The sequence below is a fragment of the Pleurodeles waltl genome, chromosome 7 (assembly GCF_031143425.1).
Source record: "Pleurodeles waltl isolate 20211129_DDA chromosome 7, aPleWal1.hap1.20221129, whole genome shotgun sequence".
Taxonomy (NCBI): domain Eukaryota; kingdom Metazoa; phylum Chordata; class Amphibia; order Caudata; family Salamandridae; genus Pleurodeles; species Pleurodeles waltl.
Genome location: NC_090446.1, coordinates 1466162838 through 1466179162, shown reverse-complemented (window position 1 = coordinate 1466179162; position 16325 = coordinate 1466162838). Strand labels below are relative to the sequence as shown.

The 16325-nt window shown below is 46.4% G+C and overlaps 1 protein-coding gene across 2 annotated transcripts in view; it reads left to right on the top strand.

Annotated features, from left to right (window-relative positions):
* HAUS5 (HAUS augmin like complex subunit 5) overlaps positions 1–16325 on the top strand; it is a 246752-nt gene that overhangs the window by 68426 nt on the left and 162001 nt on the right. For both annotated transcript variants that reach the window (XM_069201157.1, XM_069201156.1), the window contains exon 5: positions 14271–14286. In XM_069201157.1, the coding sequence (XP_069057258.1) occupies positions 14271–14286 (16 nt within the window). The remainder of the gene's footprint in view (positions 1–14270; positions 14287–16325) is intronic.

Sequence of the window (16325 nt, the reverse complement as noted above, 5' to 3'; positions counted from 1 at the left end):
CCATCATCTGAACCTGAACAGCATTTATTTCTACCGAGCAAAACGGTATTTTTTTGTAAGAATTCTTTATCTCGCTCTCATGCACCACAAATACTTCCCCCTCATCGCTACCAGAAGAAGTGCAATTATTAGCAACGACACTGTTGTCACGGTTGAAATTGGATCTGCCAGCATTATTAACCTTATTAGATTTGCACACACTCGCAAAATGACCTTTTTTTATAACACTTGGCACACATTTTGTCAATGGCCAGACAATATTTAGCATTGCCCAAATGGGAAGTACTACCACACCTATAACACTCTAAAGGTTTCAAAAGTTTTTTCTCTGTTTTGCCTCCCGTGATTGTAGTGTACTCTCACTCTTCTTGTTACCTTTTTTGTATTTAGTTTTTACAGCAAATACGTCCGGTCGTAGAGGTTGACTTCTGTTGTCAGAAACTGACATTTGTTCCCTGAACGAAACAGTGCTTTCAATTCTGGTGGCAATCTCCAATGCCTTTTGTAAAGTTAAATTGGGCGAAGATAATAAAGCCTCCTGTACCTTCTTGTTGTTAGTTTTTTCCACTAGCTGATCCTTAATCATTTCCTCTTCAAATTCCTTGTACTCACACGAAACTGCCAAAAGCCTCAAAGCTCCTACGTAACTGGACACAGATTCTCCTACAGCTTGGTCTCTTTTGTAAAATTTATGCCCTTCTAGGGTGACGTTTCTGCACTTCTTGAAACTTGCGTCCAGAGACTTAATAGCAGTTCCATACTCCTCTTCAACACCGTCACCTTCACCCTCCATAGATAATACCTTAGGAATATATTTCAAAATTTTCTGCCTTTCATTACCTAAACAATGCCTTAGAATTGCGAATTTTCTCTTGTGGGTGAAACTTTCTCCCTCAAGAGCGTCTAAATACGCCTCAAATGCCTCTTTCCATTGTTTCCAATCTGCAACAGGCAAGGCCGGATTGGGAACAAAAGGAGGCGGAGGAGAGCTGGAGTGCTGCATTGGGGAAAAATTACTAACGCAAATAATCACAACAAATAATAAAATGGAATTTGCACCCAAAACAACCTGAAAAGCAAAAAATGTGTGCGTGGCACCATACACACTGAAAGTATTCACCCTAACTTACTGACAAGGTGTGCCGCTTACAGGATCTATTAATACAATAAGGTGTGCTTGTCACCATGATTTAGTGTTAACAACAATGTGTTCATTTATAAGTAAATAAGTTATTCGGTGTGCGTATCACCGTGGGACACACAATTCCAATTGAAGTTTATTTAAATATGGCGTGCGCGTGACTTTGGTGTTACTATAAGTCAAGGAATTCGGTGTGCGCATCACCGTAGGACACGCGAAACCACTTGAAATTTGTCTGAATACAGCGGTGGTAGGTGTGCGTGTCACCGTGACACGCAAGCTTTAAGCTCAAAATGCCGCCGGATAAATACGCGCACCAGTTTGCTAGTGTGATTTCAAAATGGCTACCGTAGGTGTGCGTGTCACTGTGACACGCTGGTCCTTACTTCAATATGGCCGCCGGTAGATGCGCGTGCTAAATCACACGATGACGTACTTACATACAGATGAAAGGAGGTTTCAGGAAATGTTACTCTCGGTAACATCGCGGCATAAAGGCAAGAGAAGATAGCAGTGATTTCAATGTGTGGGCATCTTCGGAAATGGGAAAGTCTATACATGGAAGAAGAAGCTGAGAAGGATTCTTCGCGTTGCTGTAGGAAAGATGACCATCGTCACTCGACCCCCGTCGCCACTGAAAGGTACTGCAATCGCCGCACACAGAATTTGATGCAATATTTATTTATTATAAGATGCAGATTAAACAGCTTCAACCCACGTCCTCCCGCTTCAGCCACCAGGTCTCAACTGCCCCGTAACCCTCAAATCCACCTCAACATTCCTAATTCTACTCACTCAACATTCCCTTGTCCAGTCGCGCGGAAGCGTGCGATGGACATGTCCCAATACCATATCAGTAACCATCGGCATGGTTATGTCTGCCCTGTCATAGAGCATCAGGCGGTTAACATGGATCACACTCTTGGGTGTCCTGCTTGTGCCCAGGTCCACTAAGTAAGTGACCTGACTCTTCTTTTCCAGGACTGGGTAAGGGCCACTCCATCTGTCCTGGAGTGCCCTGGGAGCCACAGGCTTCAGAACCCAGACTTTCTGCCCTGGCTGAAATTCTACCAGTGTAGCCTTTTGGTCATACCGCAACTTCTGGAGCTGTTGGCTTGCATCAAGGTTTTTGGATGCCTTTTCCATGTACTCAGCCATCCTAGAGTGGAGGCCAAGCACATAGTCCACATAGGTTTCTCCCAGCCTTCTTTTAAAAAATTCCAGTGGTCCCCTTACAGGATGGCATAACAGAAGTTGAAAAGGGGAAAACCCTACTCCCTTCTGAGGCACCTCTCTGTTGGCAAAAAGCAGGCATGGCAGGAGGACATTCCATCTCCTTTTGAGTTTTTCAGGGAGCCCCATGATCATGCCCTTCAATGTCTTGTTGAATCTCTCAACAAGCCCATTGGTTTGTGGATGGTATGCTGTGGTGAATTTGTAAGTCACCCCACTCTCATTCCACGTGTGTTTTAGGTAAGCTGACATAATGTTTGTACCTCTGTCAAAAACCACCTCCTTAGGGAAACCCACTCTGGTAAAACTACCAATTAGGGCTTTGACTACTGCAGGGGCAGTAGTTGACCTCAGGGGAATTGCTTCAGAGTATCTGGTAGCATGATCCACTACTACTGGTATGTACTAGTTCCCTGGGGCTGTGGTGGTTCAAGTGGACCCACAATGTCCACCCCACCACTGGAAGCGGAATGAGGGGGTCCTTTGGGTGGCCACCTGTCTTGCCACTGTCTTGACAGGTGACACAGGAGCGCCAAAACTCCTTTACTTTCTGGGACATGTTGGGCCAATAAAAATGGCTTACAAGTATGCTCCATGTTTTGGTTTGTCCCAAATGCCCAGCTAGGAAGATGCAATGTGCCAAAGGGAAATTAAACTCCTGAGGCACTACCACTCTCCTAGTGGCAGTGTAAAGGAGTCCGTTCTCTCAATAGACCCTGTGGGAGCCATTGTCATCTCCCTGCTGTTCAGCAGCTTGCTGTCTCAGGTCTTCAAGAGTGGGACAAGTCTTTTGTCCATGGGCTCAGTTCCCTCGGGCGATAAGACCTCTTCCTGGGAAGAGAGGTCTAGTTTTGTTTGCTTTTCAGTGGCTGGTCCGCCAGTCCTCTTAAATTTTTTTTGGGGAGGTTGGGCCATTATTCCAGGCTCCAACACTTCTTTTTCACCGTGTACTCTGCTCTGTGCTCTGGTTTTCACACACACCAGTTCAGGGATTCCCAGCATGGCTGCGTGGGTTTTGAGCTCTACCTTAGCCCATGCTGAAGACTCCAGATCATTCCCTAGCAAACATTCCACTGGGATTGCAGAAGAGACCACTACCTGTTTCAGGCCAGTAACCTCTCCCCATTCTAAAGTCACCATAGCAATGGGATGGACTTCAGTTACATTGTCCGTATTGGTAACTGGATATATCTGTCGAGCCAAATACTGTCCTGGGGAACCCAGTTTCTCTGTCACCATGGTTATACTGGCACCTGTATCCCTCGGGGCTTCTACCTTTGTCCCATTGATTAAGAGCTGCTGCCTGTATTTGTGCATGTTAGGCAGCCAGGCAGCTAGTGTGGCTATATCCACCCCCACTCAGACTACAGTAGCTTCAGTGTGGACCCTGATTTGGTCTGGGCACACCGTGGATCCCACCTGGAGACTGGCTATTCCAGTACTAACTGGAGTAGTGCTAGTGGGATTTTTATTTCGGACAGGCCATGTCTCCATTTTGGTGCCCATTCTGTTTACAGTTGTGACACCAGGCCTTCGTGGGATCATAGTTTTTATCCTTGTACCCATTTTGTGGACTGTAAAGAGGCTCGGGCCCATCTTCCTGAGCAGGTTTTTGGGGCCCTTGAGAAGACTCTTTGATTTTGTCCTTGGGTGTCTCACCACCCTTCCCCCGGGAAGGCTTTGTGACCCCTTTCTTTTGGACACCACTCTGTGGAAGTCTTGGTCACCCTAGTCTTGACCCAATGATCTGACTTCTTTCCCAATGCTTGGGGAGAAATTGGACCTAGGTCTACCAGATATTGATGCAACTTGTCATTGAAGCAGTTACTTAACAGGTGTTCCTTCATAAACATATTATAAAGCCCATCATAGTCATGCACTCCACTGCCAGTTATCCAACCATCTAGTGTGTTCACTGAGTAGTCGACAAAATCAACCCAGGTCTGGCTTGAGGTTTTGTGATCCCCCCCGAACCTAATCCTTTACTCCTCAGTGGAGAATCCAATGCCCTCAATCAGGGTAGCCTTCATGCGATCATAGGATTCTGCATCTTTACCAGAGAGTGTGAGGAGTCTATCCCCACACTTACCATTGAACAGTTCCCAAAGAAGAGCTCCCCAGTGAGATCTGTGTAATTTTCTGATGGCACAAGCCTTCTCAAAAGCTGTGAACCACTTGGTAATATCATCACCTTCTTCATATTTTGAGACAATCACTTTGGGGATTTTTAGAATGTCCGTATTCTCTCTGACCCTATATATATATATATTGCTGCCACCCCTAATTGGTGCTAAGCCCATTTCTGCCCTCTCCCTTTCTATAGCTAGGAGTTGTTGCTCCAAAGCTAACCTTTGGGCCATCCTTGCTAAAATGATGCCCTCCTCATTGAGGCTGAATTCCGGGGACTATCAGCAGGCGTAGGTGGTCCAGTACCTTTGGCTCCACTTGAAACCATAGTGGATTTTCAAAGCCGAATGTTTCCCCGATGAGGCCCTACCTTTAATATTTGGAGGGTTTTTTGATTTCCTTATTATGGGAGTCCTAATTGCTTAAAGGATTAGGTACGTACTAAGGTCCTGACGAATCGCATTAAGATCATTTATTGACTAAAAAACGGCGAGAAACATGTTGACCTACGATACAGAGTAACACAGGGGATCCTGTGTTTACTTTCTTTTTTTACTACTCTCTATTACGAGATCTAGTAATTATACTAACCTTACTTTTATATGGGGAGTGTAGACATTAATCTACCATATCCCTGTGTATTGTTTTTAATCATGTCAGAGGTTTCGGCATCAGAATAAATTTACAATTAGTTACCTCTAGTCATTTTTAACCATCCTTATACCAATCCTTCACTATCTTTTGACCGGTTGTGCATTATTCTCAAAAGATGTCAGGCAAAGAGCCCCCGTGTGGGGCCCGTCAGGCATTGCAGTGCCGGCCTGACGAGGAGCTTGGCCCTATGATGAAGCATGTCACCGGAAGGTGAGTGAGGGCCCTTGCTTCGAATATTTTGGTTTCCATTGACTGTAGAACCACTTAGTTTGAAAGGAACCTTCTTGCTTTTTTGGAACCGTGTGTACCTTATTTGATTTATTGCCCTCCATGTTCCCATAGGAGCTGGACTCCCCTGTGAAAGATCCAGACCCAATGAGTTCTGTCCTTGGAGAAGGGGGTCTGGGGACCCTGGTCTCCCTAGTTAGGTGAGGAGGGGGGAGGTCATCCTCCTCATCTCGAACATCTTCCCTGTCTGAGTGGAGTTCTTCCTCCTGAGCAGGGTGGTCCCTGGTGTACTTTGCCAAGAGCTCCTGGATCTTTAACTTGGTAGGGTTGGAACCTGTTGTACTCTTTTTCAGCTTACAGAGGGACCTTAACTCTGCTATTCCTAGAGGGAGGTAAGGGGTGAGGTTGAGTTCCACAACCATGTCCTCTGAGCTGCTCATTATGTTGCTAAAAGTTGGTATTACTTTTTAGAAACTAAAACCTACTTCTAGTAACTAAATCCTAACTTAAAAATAACTTAAAATAACTTTTAAACTTAAAAAGGGATGCTAAGGGGACTTGACCAAGGTCCTAGCAGGACTTAAAAGTTTTAGAAAAAATAGTAAAGTAAAAAAAATCAGTTTTCTAAAGGCAATTTCGGAATTTAGGTGTGTGATCAGTTATTGGCTGAGTCGTCCAGCAAATGCAAAGTCGTAGACCTCACTGCTGATCCACCAGTGTAGGAAGCTGGCTCTGTGTATACTATATCGAAGTGAGATAGAGTGTGAACAGAGTCCAGGGGTTCCCCAGAGGGTTAACAAAGGCTAAAGTAGATAATACTAATGCTTTCTTTTGTGGTAGTGTGGTCGAGCAGTTAGGCTTATCAGAGGATAGGGCACTGCATTTGTTGTACACACACATACAATAGGAGAAGCACACACTCAATGACTTAACTCCAGACCAATGGTTTGTAGTTATCAAAAATATATTTTCTTAATTTATTTTTAGAACTACAAGATTCAGGTTGCCGGTAAGTACCTTTTAAAGGTTTCGTATTTCACACAGGTATCAACAGTACTTTGTTTGAAATATGTAAGTAATTCAGTTTTTGAAATATTTGCAATAATCTGTTTTAAAAATGAACACCGTGCAATTTTCAGAAACCGTTCCTGCGGGAAGAATTGTTAGATTGTTTTACAGGTAAGTACAGTTTCAGTCTACGGGTTTTAGGAAGTCCACCGGTTGGGGTTCAAGTTAACCCCAAACACCCACCACCAGCAACACGGGGCGGGTCGGGTGCAGAGGTCAAAGTTAAGCAAATTTAAGGTGGGCTCCTATGGAGATGGGGGTACTCTGAATCAGGCCTGCCTGCTGGTAAGTACCCGCGGTTTTGAGGGCAGACCAGGGGGAATTAGAAGAGCTCTGAAGGGGCCACAAGTATGCACCAAACGCACTCCCTCAGCTGCACTGGGGCGTCCAAGTGCAGGGTGCAAACAGAATGTCAGGTTTCAATGCTGGCCTATGAGGAACTCCCGGGGGTCTCTCAGAGGCTGTAGGCGAGGTCCAGGGGGTGGCTCGGGCACAACCGGTCAGACAGGGAGGAGAGCTGCCAGCTGAACATAGGGACACCAGGGGTCGGGTTCTCCAAGGCCTGAGGGCTGCGGGTGCAGTGTGTCTTTAGGCATCATATCTTTGTCTGGAGTTCTGTGGTCCGAGGGGTCCTCTGGGGTCCCTCTGCAGGCATCTTCGTAGAGGGGGGGAGAGGTCAACCCAGGGTGAGCACTCGCTTGCAATCCCCTGGGGACCCTTTCTTGCTGAGTGGACCACCAGGACACGGGCCGTGGGTGTCTAGTGCACAGGGGTCAAGACTCGCGCATCTGGAGTGAGATGGGAGTCCTTGATTGTAGTTTTTCCTCAGACAGAGCCACTGTCCTCAGGAGTTCTTGGTCCTTTTGGGTGGGGCAGAGGTCGCTGGTGTCGCTGGATGCGTCACTGGTCTTTTGCAAGATCTTTGAAGTAGGAGATAGGCCGGTAGGGTTGGGGCCAAAGCAGTTGTCTTCCTTCTTCTCTGCTGGGGGTTCAGCTTAGAAGTCCTTATTCTTGTTAGGTTGCCAGGAATCTGGTGAGCTGGGTTCAGGGAGGCACTTAAATTCTAGATATAGGGATGTTTTAGGGGTCACAGAGCAGTAGCCAATAGCTACTGTCCCTGGATGTGGCTACACCCTCCTTATGCCCACTCCCTTTGGGGAGGGGGGCACCTCCGCTCTGGACACCTTAGGTGTGGTCCTGGCTGGGGTGGTCACTCCTCCCTGTTTTCCCTAATTTTCCCACTGGACTTACTTCCAAAAGTGGGGCTTTGCCCGGGGGGGCTGGCATCTCCACTAGCTGGAGTGCCCTGGGGTACTGTAACCCGAGGCTTGAGCCTTTGAGGCTCACCGCCAGGTGTTACAGTTCCTTTAGGGGGGAGGTGTGAAGCACCTCCACCCAGCACAGGCTTTGTTTCTGACCACAGAGTGCACAAAGGCACTCACCCCATGTGGTCAGAATATTGTTTGAAAGTGGCAGGCTGGCACAGACCGGTCAGTCCTACACTAATAGTTTGGCCGACATACAGGGGGCCTCTCTAAGATGCCCTCTGTGCATTTTTCAATAAATCCCACTCTGGCATCAGCGTGGGTTTATTGTGCTGAGAAGTTTGGTACCAAATTTCCCAGTATTCAGTGAAGTTGTAATAAACTCCCAGACCAAATGCTCAATATGGTTACACTGCACTTACAATGTCTAAGAATGGACTTAGACACTGTAGGGGCATATTGCTCCCGCAGCCATGCCCTCACCTGTGGTATAGTGCACCCTGCCTTAGGGCTATAAGGCCTGCTATAGTGGTGACTTACGGGTGCCATGTCGACTTTGTCTTTTTTTTTTTTTTTTCTCCTCACAATCTGCAAGGCAGTGTGTACGTGCTAGGTGAGGAGTTCCCTAGGGTGGCATAATACATGCTACAGCCCTTAGAGACTTTCCTGGCCACAGGGCCCTTGGTATCTTGGGTACCTTTTACAAGGGATGTAACTGTGTGCCAGGGTTGTGCCAATTGTGGAAACAAAGTTACAGTTTTAGGGAAAGCACACTGGGGCCGTGGCCTGGTTAGCAGGGTCCCAGCCCACTTTCAATCAAAGTTGGCATCAACACTGTGCTAAATTTGTGTGTGGAGGGGGGTAACCATGCCAACAGTGGCACTTTCTTACAGAGAGTTGACGGTAGGGCTCGCACAGGTTTGGTTCTTGTCGAAGGTGGCTGTGAGGCTGTCCATCCCAGGAACCTTGTCCCTTAGGTAACTCTCTAACAGCCTGAACTATGTCGACCACCATAAATGGTTCATCTAGAAAGCGCCTATGGCCTCCCTCACTCCAAAGAAGTTGGATTGAGTTGAAATAGGTAGCAAACGCTTCAGAAGTGTGGATGTGTAGAGCGAGGAGAAGAAAGACATAATCATCTGTTGGACTGCCTCTGTTCCTACCTGGGATGGTTCCCGCTGGTCCACTAATTCAACAATGTGATCAATTGCCCAGGGTCTGTGGTGAAGGTTGGATAGCGTCTTGCCAGCTCTGTCACCCTCACCGTATCTCTGGGCACAAGCCTCGCTGCCCAGTTAATGCACCTCCCTCTGTGGCGGCTCCTCGAAGTGGTCAAACCTCGACCTAATTTTATCTAATATAGATTGATCGCAGTCAGCGAAGTACCAACGGTCAAGAGCACCTATCTCGGCCTGAAGCTCATAGAGGTCCCTACGCAGAGATTTTAGTATCCAGGCCTGTTTTGCTATATGTACTCCTATAATAACCATTTTGAACGCCTCCCGGAGAGTAGAGGGAGATTGTACTGAGGCTTTTTCATTGGAAAACCTCGCCCAAAAATCTGGTCTCTGAAAGCGCCACTCGGAACCCGCCAGGTAAAGACCATCGACATAGTGACAGGGAAGCAAAGCTCCAGGAGAACAGAAGCATGATCAGAAATTGTGTGCGGTAAGTGGTCTACTTTAGATGCCCAAGACTCGACATCCCGAGTGGCAAGCCCAGAAGCCTATGCGGGACTGTCTATTGTGCGTGGTGGTGACAGAGGTGCCCTCCATATCAGAGCCGTAGGTAGCGCGCCAGTGGTCAATTAAGCAGTTATCAGTCATGAGCAATCGCAGCAATGAAGCAGCTTCCGGGTGTGGTGCCCAAGTAGTGCTGTGGCGATCAGCTATCGGGTCCAGCAACACGTTGAAAATCCCTATCCCTTAGCAGTGCATCAGGACCCTGCGTGCCCACCAGTTGCCAGACCTCTGCAAAGAGATCAGGGCAATCAAAAGTGGGACCATAGATACATAGAAGAATAAGTAGGAGATCACATAGTGTACCAGCTAAGAGTACATAATGGCCCTGAGGGTTGATCAGCACTCGACAAGTGTGCTAAGGCAGTCCTTTGCAGATAAACGTTCCTACCTCATGTGCTTAGTTGGAGTATAGCTCCACACGGCATTCTCCAATCCAGTCTGCGCTCGGGCGTGGATTAGTGGTGTCAGAAAGGTACAATTCCTAGAGCATGTGTAGGTCCATATCATGATGCTGTAGATATGCAGAAACATGTCTAGCTGTGCGCACATTGTTCAATCCTCTAACATTCCAAGTTTAGCGTTTGATTGTTTGCATCTAAAAGTGCAGCATTATAGTGGCTGCAATTACCTCAGTATCACAGTGAGTGCAAAAGGGGAAGGAAATGGAGACAATAGTAGAAACAGTGCACCGAACAGCAGACCAGATCCCATAAAACCTCCTGCCTCCCACGTCTGCCCCTTCCCCCTCCTCAAAAATCAGGTCACACTAGACTGTCCCACCCCACAGACACCCCAGAACAGAATATCAAAATACTTAGCATGGGAAATATCCCTTAGAGGCAAACTCAAGGCCCTGTAGTACCCGACTAAGGGTCGTAAGTTGGGCGGCCCAAGTGGATCATTAGAGAGAACCAGCACCTTGCTGTAGAGCCAGCCAACATGGAGGGCACCTGGGTGTAAGGTTTGATAAGCAATTAGATGTTACTAGTCAATGTCGCTTAGCTTGCCATTTGGTGCATTCCTAGTGTGACTTGTTCTTGTCTGCAGTAAATGGTAAGGTCTTGATAAATTTGTTGGCCAGCTTAAAAAGTGGATCAGTGAGTAAGAAGCATTTTCTGCAGAAAGTGCTTGACAGGTGCAAACTCACACCTGACTGACTGAACGGCAAGCATGTAATCCGGGTAAACTTATTGCATTGCCTTGGTATTGAAGGGGTTTCTTGTCACAGACCAGACTTGGGGTGGTATCCTGATCTCGGTGGATCAGTAAATGAGCTATGATGGGTCGAGCAGGGGCACCCGGTGGAAGCCTCTGACCCAGAGACAACGTGCCCGCTCGACCACCACCAGAGTAGACATGGCTTCCCTGAAATTCGACATAGCCTTCCATTCTGCCCATGTCCGTGTGCTCTGGGATTTTGATAATTCACAGATTATTTTGTCAGGATTTTCCTTCCAAATCTTCATCATTATTGTGGATGAGTGCCAATACTCTTTCCATCTGTAGGAGTTTTTTCCCTACTGCATGGTGGCCGTCATCAAGATCTGACGTCCTCTGTTCAAGGTGATCGACAATCCCTGTGACCACCTTATTTTTCTTTGAGGCAGTCTAGTCTGCCAGTAAATCAGTTTTTGAGTTTATGATGGTAAGGCTATGCTGAGGTCTACAAACATGGAACAGATGGTTGAGTAGACATGTCTTTCTCAAGTTGATCAAGCTGGGAAGTCTCAGCCGCTCCCCTAGCCAGTGTGCCCTGTTCAAAGGAGAGCTTGGATTACCTGGTGTCAGTCTTGATCATTTTGTCTTCTCTACCAGTGGGCAGGAAACAGATGAGAGTTGTCAGGCTGCATAAGCAAAGCCAGAAAAATGGACAGAAGCGTCCAGTCCCGCCAAACCCCTGCCCCCTTAGGAGGCACAAACACAACAGTCACCAACAGGCTAATTTATGGTGGGCTAAGCTGAGCAGCAATCCTCCCCCACAAGCACAATCTGGCAGGAGAAGTTGCGCTCTTTTTGGGACAGGAGCTGCAGATATTCATAGGCCCTGCCTTTATCCTGTCACGCCACCCCTGGGAGGCACGAGCAGACCCACTCTGTTCCTGCCAGCTAGACGGCTGCGATGGGCCAAGCTGCTACCCCCAACAGCATCCAGCATGTCAACCCATCTCGCAATCATCACCTTCCCATCCAAAAAGTGGTTGTATCACTCGGTGCCCCCACCTGGTAGAGGTTCCCCATAGGTACAGTTTGTTGGAGGGGAGCAACTTTAATGCAATGGGAAGCACTCCAGGGAGCTCAGTGATGTAATGGGGAGCACAGCCCTCCCCCCCCGCCACCCCCCCCCCCCCCCCCCCCCCCCCCCCCACACACACAGGCAGGCTCCAGTGAGAGACTAGTAATAGAATACAGCACAGCAGTACAAGTTTAAGCCTGGGTCTACATAACTGAAACCATGAGCAAGCAAAGTTCCAATCCCAGGCCTCACCTGCAAGTGGTACAATAAAGCTTCCTGTACAGTCTCCCAGCCAAGCAGTCCAAGTAAAGTTTTCTGATGTGAGGGCCCTCCGATTTCACTGAAGTTGGTGACTGTCAAGCGCAAGCTAAAAGTAGGAAATCATGAAATGGGCCAGGCTTACCTGATTCCTACAAGCCGCCTCTCACCTCTGTCCCGTATCGCGGCAGTCCATGGTGCTGCAGCAATGTAAATAAGGCTGCGGCGTACCAGCAGCGCCTCCTGGGAGTGGGCACCCAACATGCTGCCGTGCCAGAGGCGAAGCCCAGCTCATAGTTTTCACGGCAGCGTCCCAGCGCCCATGAGTATCTAGGAGCCGCAGCGGGAGCAGGGCCCACTGGCTGCATCAGTGTTCAACCGCCAAAGCTGCGAGAGGCGTTGCGTTGAGTCTAAGTGTGGTGCCAGAGTCCAGCCCTCAAAGGTGCGTTGCAGATCCAGAAGCGGCACTCACCCAAGGTAGATGGGAACCACGAAGTAGCCTCCAGTTGGTAGTCGTCAATCAGCAGACAACCCAGAAAGTGTGAAGTTAGGGCCACGAGGATAAAGTTGGGGCCCCCACTCTGCTAGCCAGTCTGTGTCCAACGTCGGCGGGCACGGATGGGCTCTCGGGAGGAGGATAAACGCCAGATGTAGCACTTAGGCCGTCGGAGCCTCACGTGTGGTGGCCATCTTGCCTCAGGGCCCTCAAGGGTCCCCCAAACACATTAGACTTTATAGGCTATCCAGAGTGCTGTAATATTCTTTTACAGTCCTCTTTAGGCCTGTGCAGCGGCACTTTTCCCCAAAAGCACATTGCTGCAGTTTGGCAGATGGCAACCTACTCACACAACACATCCCACCACCCTACACCGCTTTCAATGCACACATCTCTTCCTTCCCTCTCATGCTGCCTCCCATCTATTTAGGTGGCTGCATGTGAAACTGTTGTCCTCTTGGAGCTTTCTAGATGTATAGAGAACTTTTCACATGCAAGTGGCAGTTATTCTCTGGACGAGTACTCTTGTGTTAGGATGTAGAGAGGTCATCTTTGGAGATGGGCATCATTTGGATGCGTGTGCACACTAGTGTTGGACTCTTGCTCTGCATATATCAGGGCTTGAAGAATCATAAAAATGTTACTAGACCTGCAGGTCGAGTAACTTAAATAATCTACTCCACCTAACTGTAATGTACTTGACCTGTAACCTGGTCTCAAATTTTGTGATCCTAGGGAAATAGTTTAGAGTCTTTTTCCTAATTCTCACATATGACTGCACCTTCCAATATGCGAGCTTGGCATTTGTGCAGTACAAAAAAAACTATTTTGTTTAAGTAGACTAAAGTTTGCTGCATGCATCACGAGAATCTAGCCCACATACCCATGAGGTCTAGCCCACATAAACTAGGACTTCTTTTGGTTTACTAACAACATTGCCATCAGGGCAGGAGTGTTTCTCAGTTTGTTTAAACACTCAATTCTAATAAATATATTCTAACTTTCCAAGAAATGTCTAAAAACCTCTCCACTAATTTGCAGCTTTACTTATAAAACTATATAGTGTATTAACAAATACTTGAAAATTGGGTTTCAGAAAACATATCCTTTGCACATCACCACTTAAAGTATTCTGATTTGTCTTCATCACATAGAAATATTAAAAAGGGCTTTCACAACTACTGAAATATATTTTGAAATGTTTGCACAGTTGACTTAGTCATTTAAATGTTCTGTGTTAGGAAAGATCTGACACCCTATATCCTTTTATTTTACATTCAAAGCATCAGGTCATCTTTTACCTTACAAAGTCCTGGAAATAATTTGATTGCCTAACCCTGATTTGGAAGAGGTTTCGCTCACATAGCTAGAAGATTAAAGGGGGGGAGGCTTAATGAAGTTCTGCACTCCTGCTTTGGAGGTGGCTAATTGACAAAGTAATTGATGCCATGATTGCGATGCTGTCTCGTGCCCCTCCATATTTACGTTGCAGTGTGGAGGGGTCTATTGTTCATCACTTCCATGGTCCTTTCTTCAGGTTCCTGTAAACTTGGACGTCCTCCGGTGATTGCTGTTGCTGCACTGCTCTAGAGGTGAAGATAGGTGTGTGAGTTTGGGTGACTGCATTTTGAAAGCAGGCGCTTGCATTTGTGCTCCACAAAGTGTATTGCATATCTGTTTGCTTGGAGTGGATGTTGTAATAGCTTGTGCATGTGCCTCTGGTGTCGCTCGATCATTTGAGCTACTGTGATGGGTTTAATCTTACCGTGTCGGCTTCATTCTGCTGTTGCGTTCAGTTGATGCTCCTTAACAGAGACACCATCAGGTATGGCAGTAGAAAGGTAAGCTTGCTCTCCTCTTCTGCGTTTTCCTGCTTCTCGTCTCCTTCCACTCTTTGCTCGCTTGCCTTTCTGTCCCCCTCTCGTTCTCTCTCTCGCCTTTCTGTCCTATCTCTCTTCTGCTCCGCTGTCACCCCACTCTCTCTCCTTCCTCTCCCATGTCCTTGCGATCGTGCCCCTCTCGCTTGCTTTGAAAGAAACGTATTGGCCAATACAGGCTAAACATACCTAATATCAAATTGCCAAGCAATTCTTTGTGCCTTCTAGGATCTAATGGTCCCTTGATGGCATCTTCACATTTGTTAATGGACCCTAAATGGTGCCATCTGTACATGAAATCCTTCAACATTTTACAAACAATATATTTTTACTCTTTGTAAATGTAAATATAGGTTGTATTGTACTTTGAAAGCCTTGTACACTATATTTCTAAAACTCACAGGACTACATTTATGTAAGGAAAAGTTGTTAAAATTATTCCTAAGCATTAGAGGTAACCTGTTCAAGTTCCTGTCCAACCAAGGTCACTAAATACACAACTCTTGAACATCCCCTCCCCTCACCAAACCCCCGCGTTTGAATTTTGGAATATAAGTAAAGGATAGTTGCTTTGAGTTGCAATTCTCAACAAGAAACCAAGGACTGGTACACAGAAGGCCATTTGTGTAACTCCTAACATCTGAGCAAGATTCTGGTATGTATTATTGACTAGTGCATGGATTTCAGTACCACAGCGACATTGTTTCCTAGGCCAATACAATGGATTGTTTAACTGCACAGCGAATATGCTGTAAACAGGAAATTCCCCCCAGGTACACTGTTTATAGTCTAGGCTTGATTTGAATGGAAGCACTTATCAGGCTTCAGTTTACAGGAAGGAATGGCAAAGGGAATTGTAAGAGTCCGATTGGAAAACCATATTTCAGGTTGGATGTGGGAGTCCAAATAAAGAATAGGTTCCAGTAGAATGACAAAAATCCTTGTTGAAATTAGTTTGGTCTAAAAGTATAGTTTTATCTGTTCAGTGGCATGGTAACTAGAGAGGCAAACATGTTTTCTTGTCAGCAGAACCTCCCTGTTAGTGAGGGTTGTGTTTCTGAAAATATATCTAACGCCTGATCTTTGAAAGTTTAGAGTTTTTTAACCTTAACAATGGTCAAGGCTTGATATCCTTTGTGGTTAACAAAAATATCCAATCCTTTGAAGACAAATGTATGTACCTTATTTCAGTGCATAATAGAACCGTTGGCTTTCATGAGTTTTCATCATTTGCCTTCCAAGCCATGGCACTTCATGAATTGTTACTTTATCATATTTGTGTTCCCGTTGGTGACTGTATTCAAGTAGTCACTTTGTTAGACTGCAGAAACAACATGATGTGTAGCTTGTAATGACCGTGTGCTCTCTAATGTACCGTACTGACATGATGACATTTTGATTGCTGATTTGCCATTTTTGCTTAGGAAATGCTCCCTGTTTGTCTTTAGGTCATGCAAATATAGTTTACTAAACACTTTTTAAAGTATTTTGCTGTCTTGTTAACGTTGGGCTTACGGCTTTCTTGTTCGCAAAGTAAGAAGTGCACTCACATAAACTTGCAGCTGCGTAAAAGTACTGGCCTTTTCAAAAAAAGTACTATGAAAGAGTTTACTGTTTATGCCTTTTAAGGCCCCCACTTACAATGCAAACTAACCTCTTTCTAAAATGCTCTTCTTTGAGGGTACAGCTGAGCTCTGCTAGTGCGCTCTGTTCAGCAGAGGAGCTCTACTTCGAGTTTCCAACTCGTTGGTGCCCAAATGATTGCCTCATTATGTTATTTTTTCTTATGACCATTGGGAATAGTCCACAAAACCACAACCAAACGCCTCCTCTATAGCTTTGCCACTGCATGTTTAGGAAAAGTGGGAGTATTTGCTTTGCCATTGCTTGTCTTTTAAAGAGTACTAGAGACATTGAATAAATAATGTAGGTATATGCTACTGGTGGATCCTGAAGATTGAGCACCGCCTTTACACCTTATACCAAAAACATGCCGGTATTAG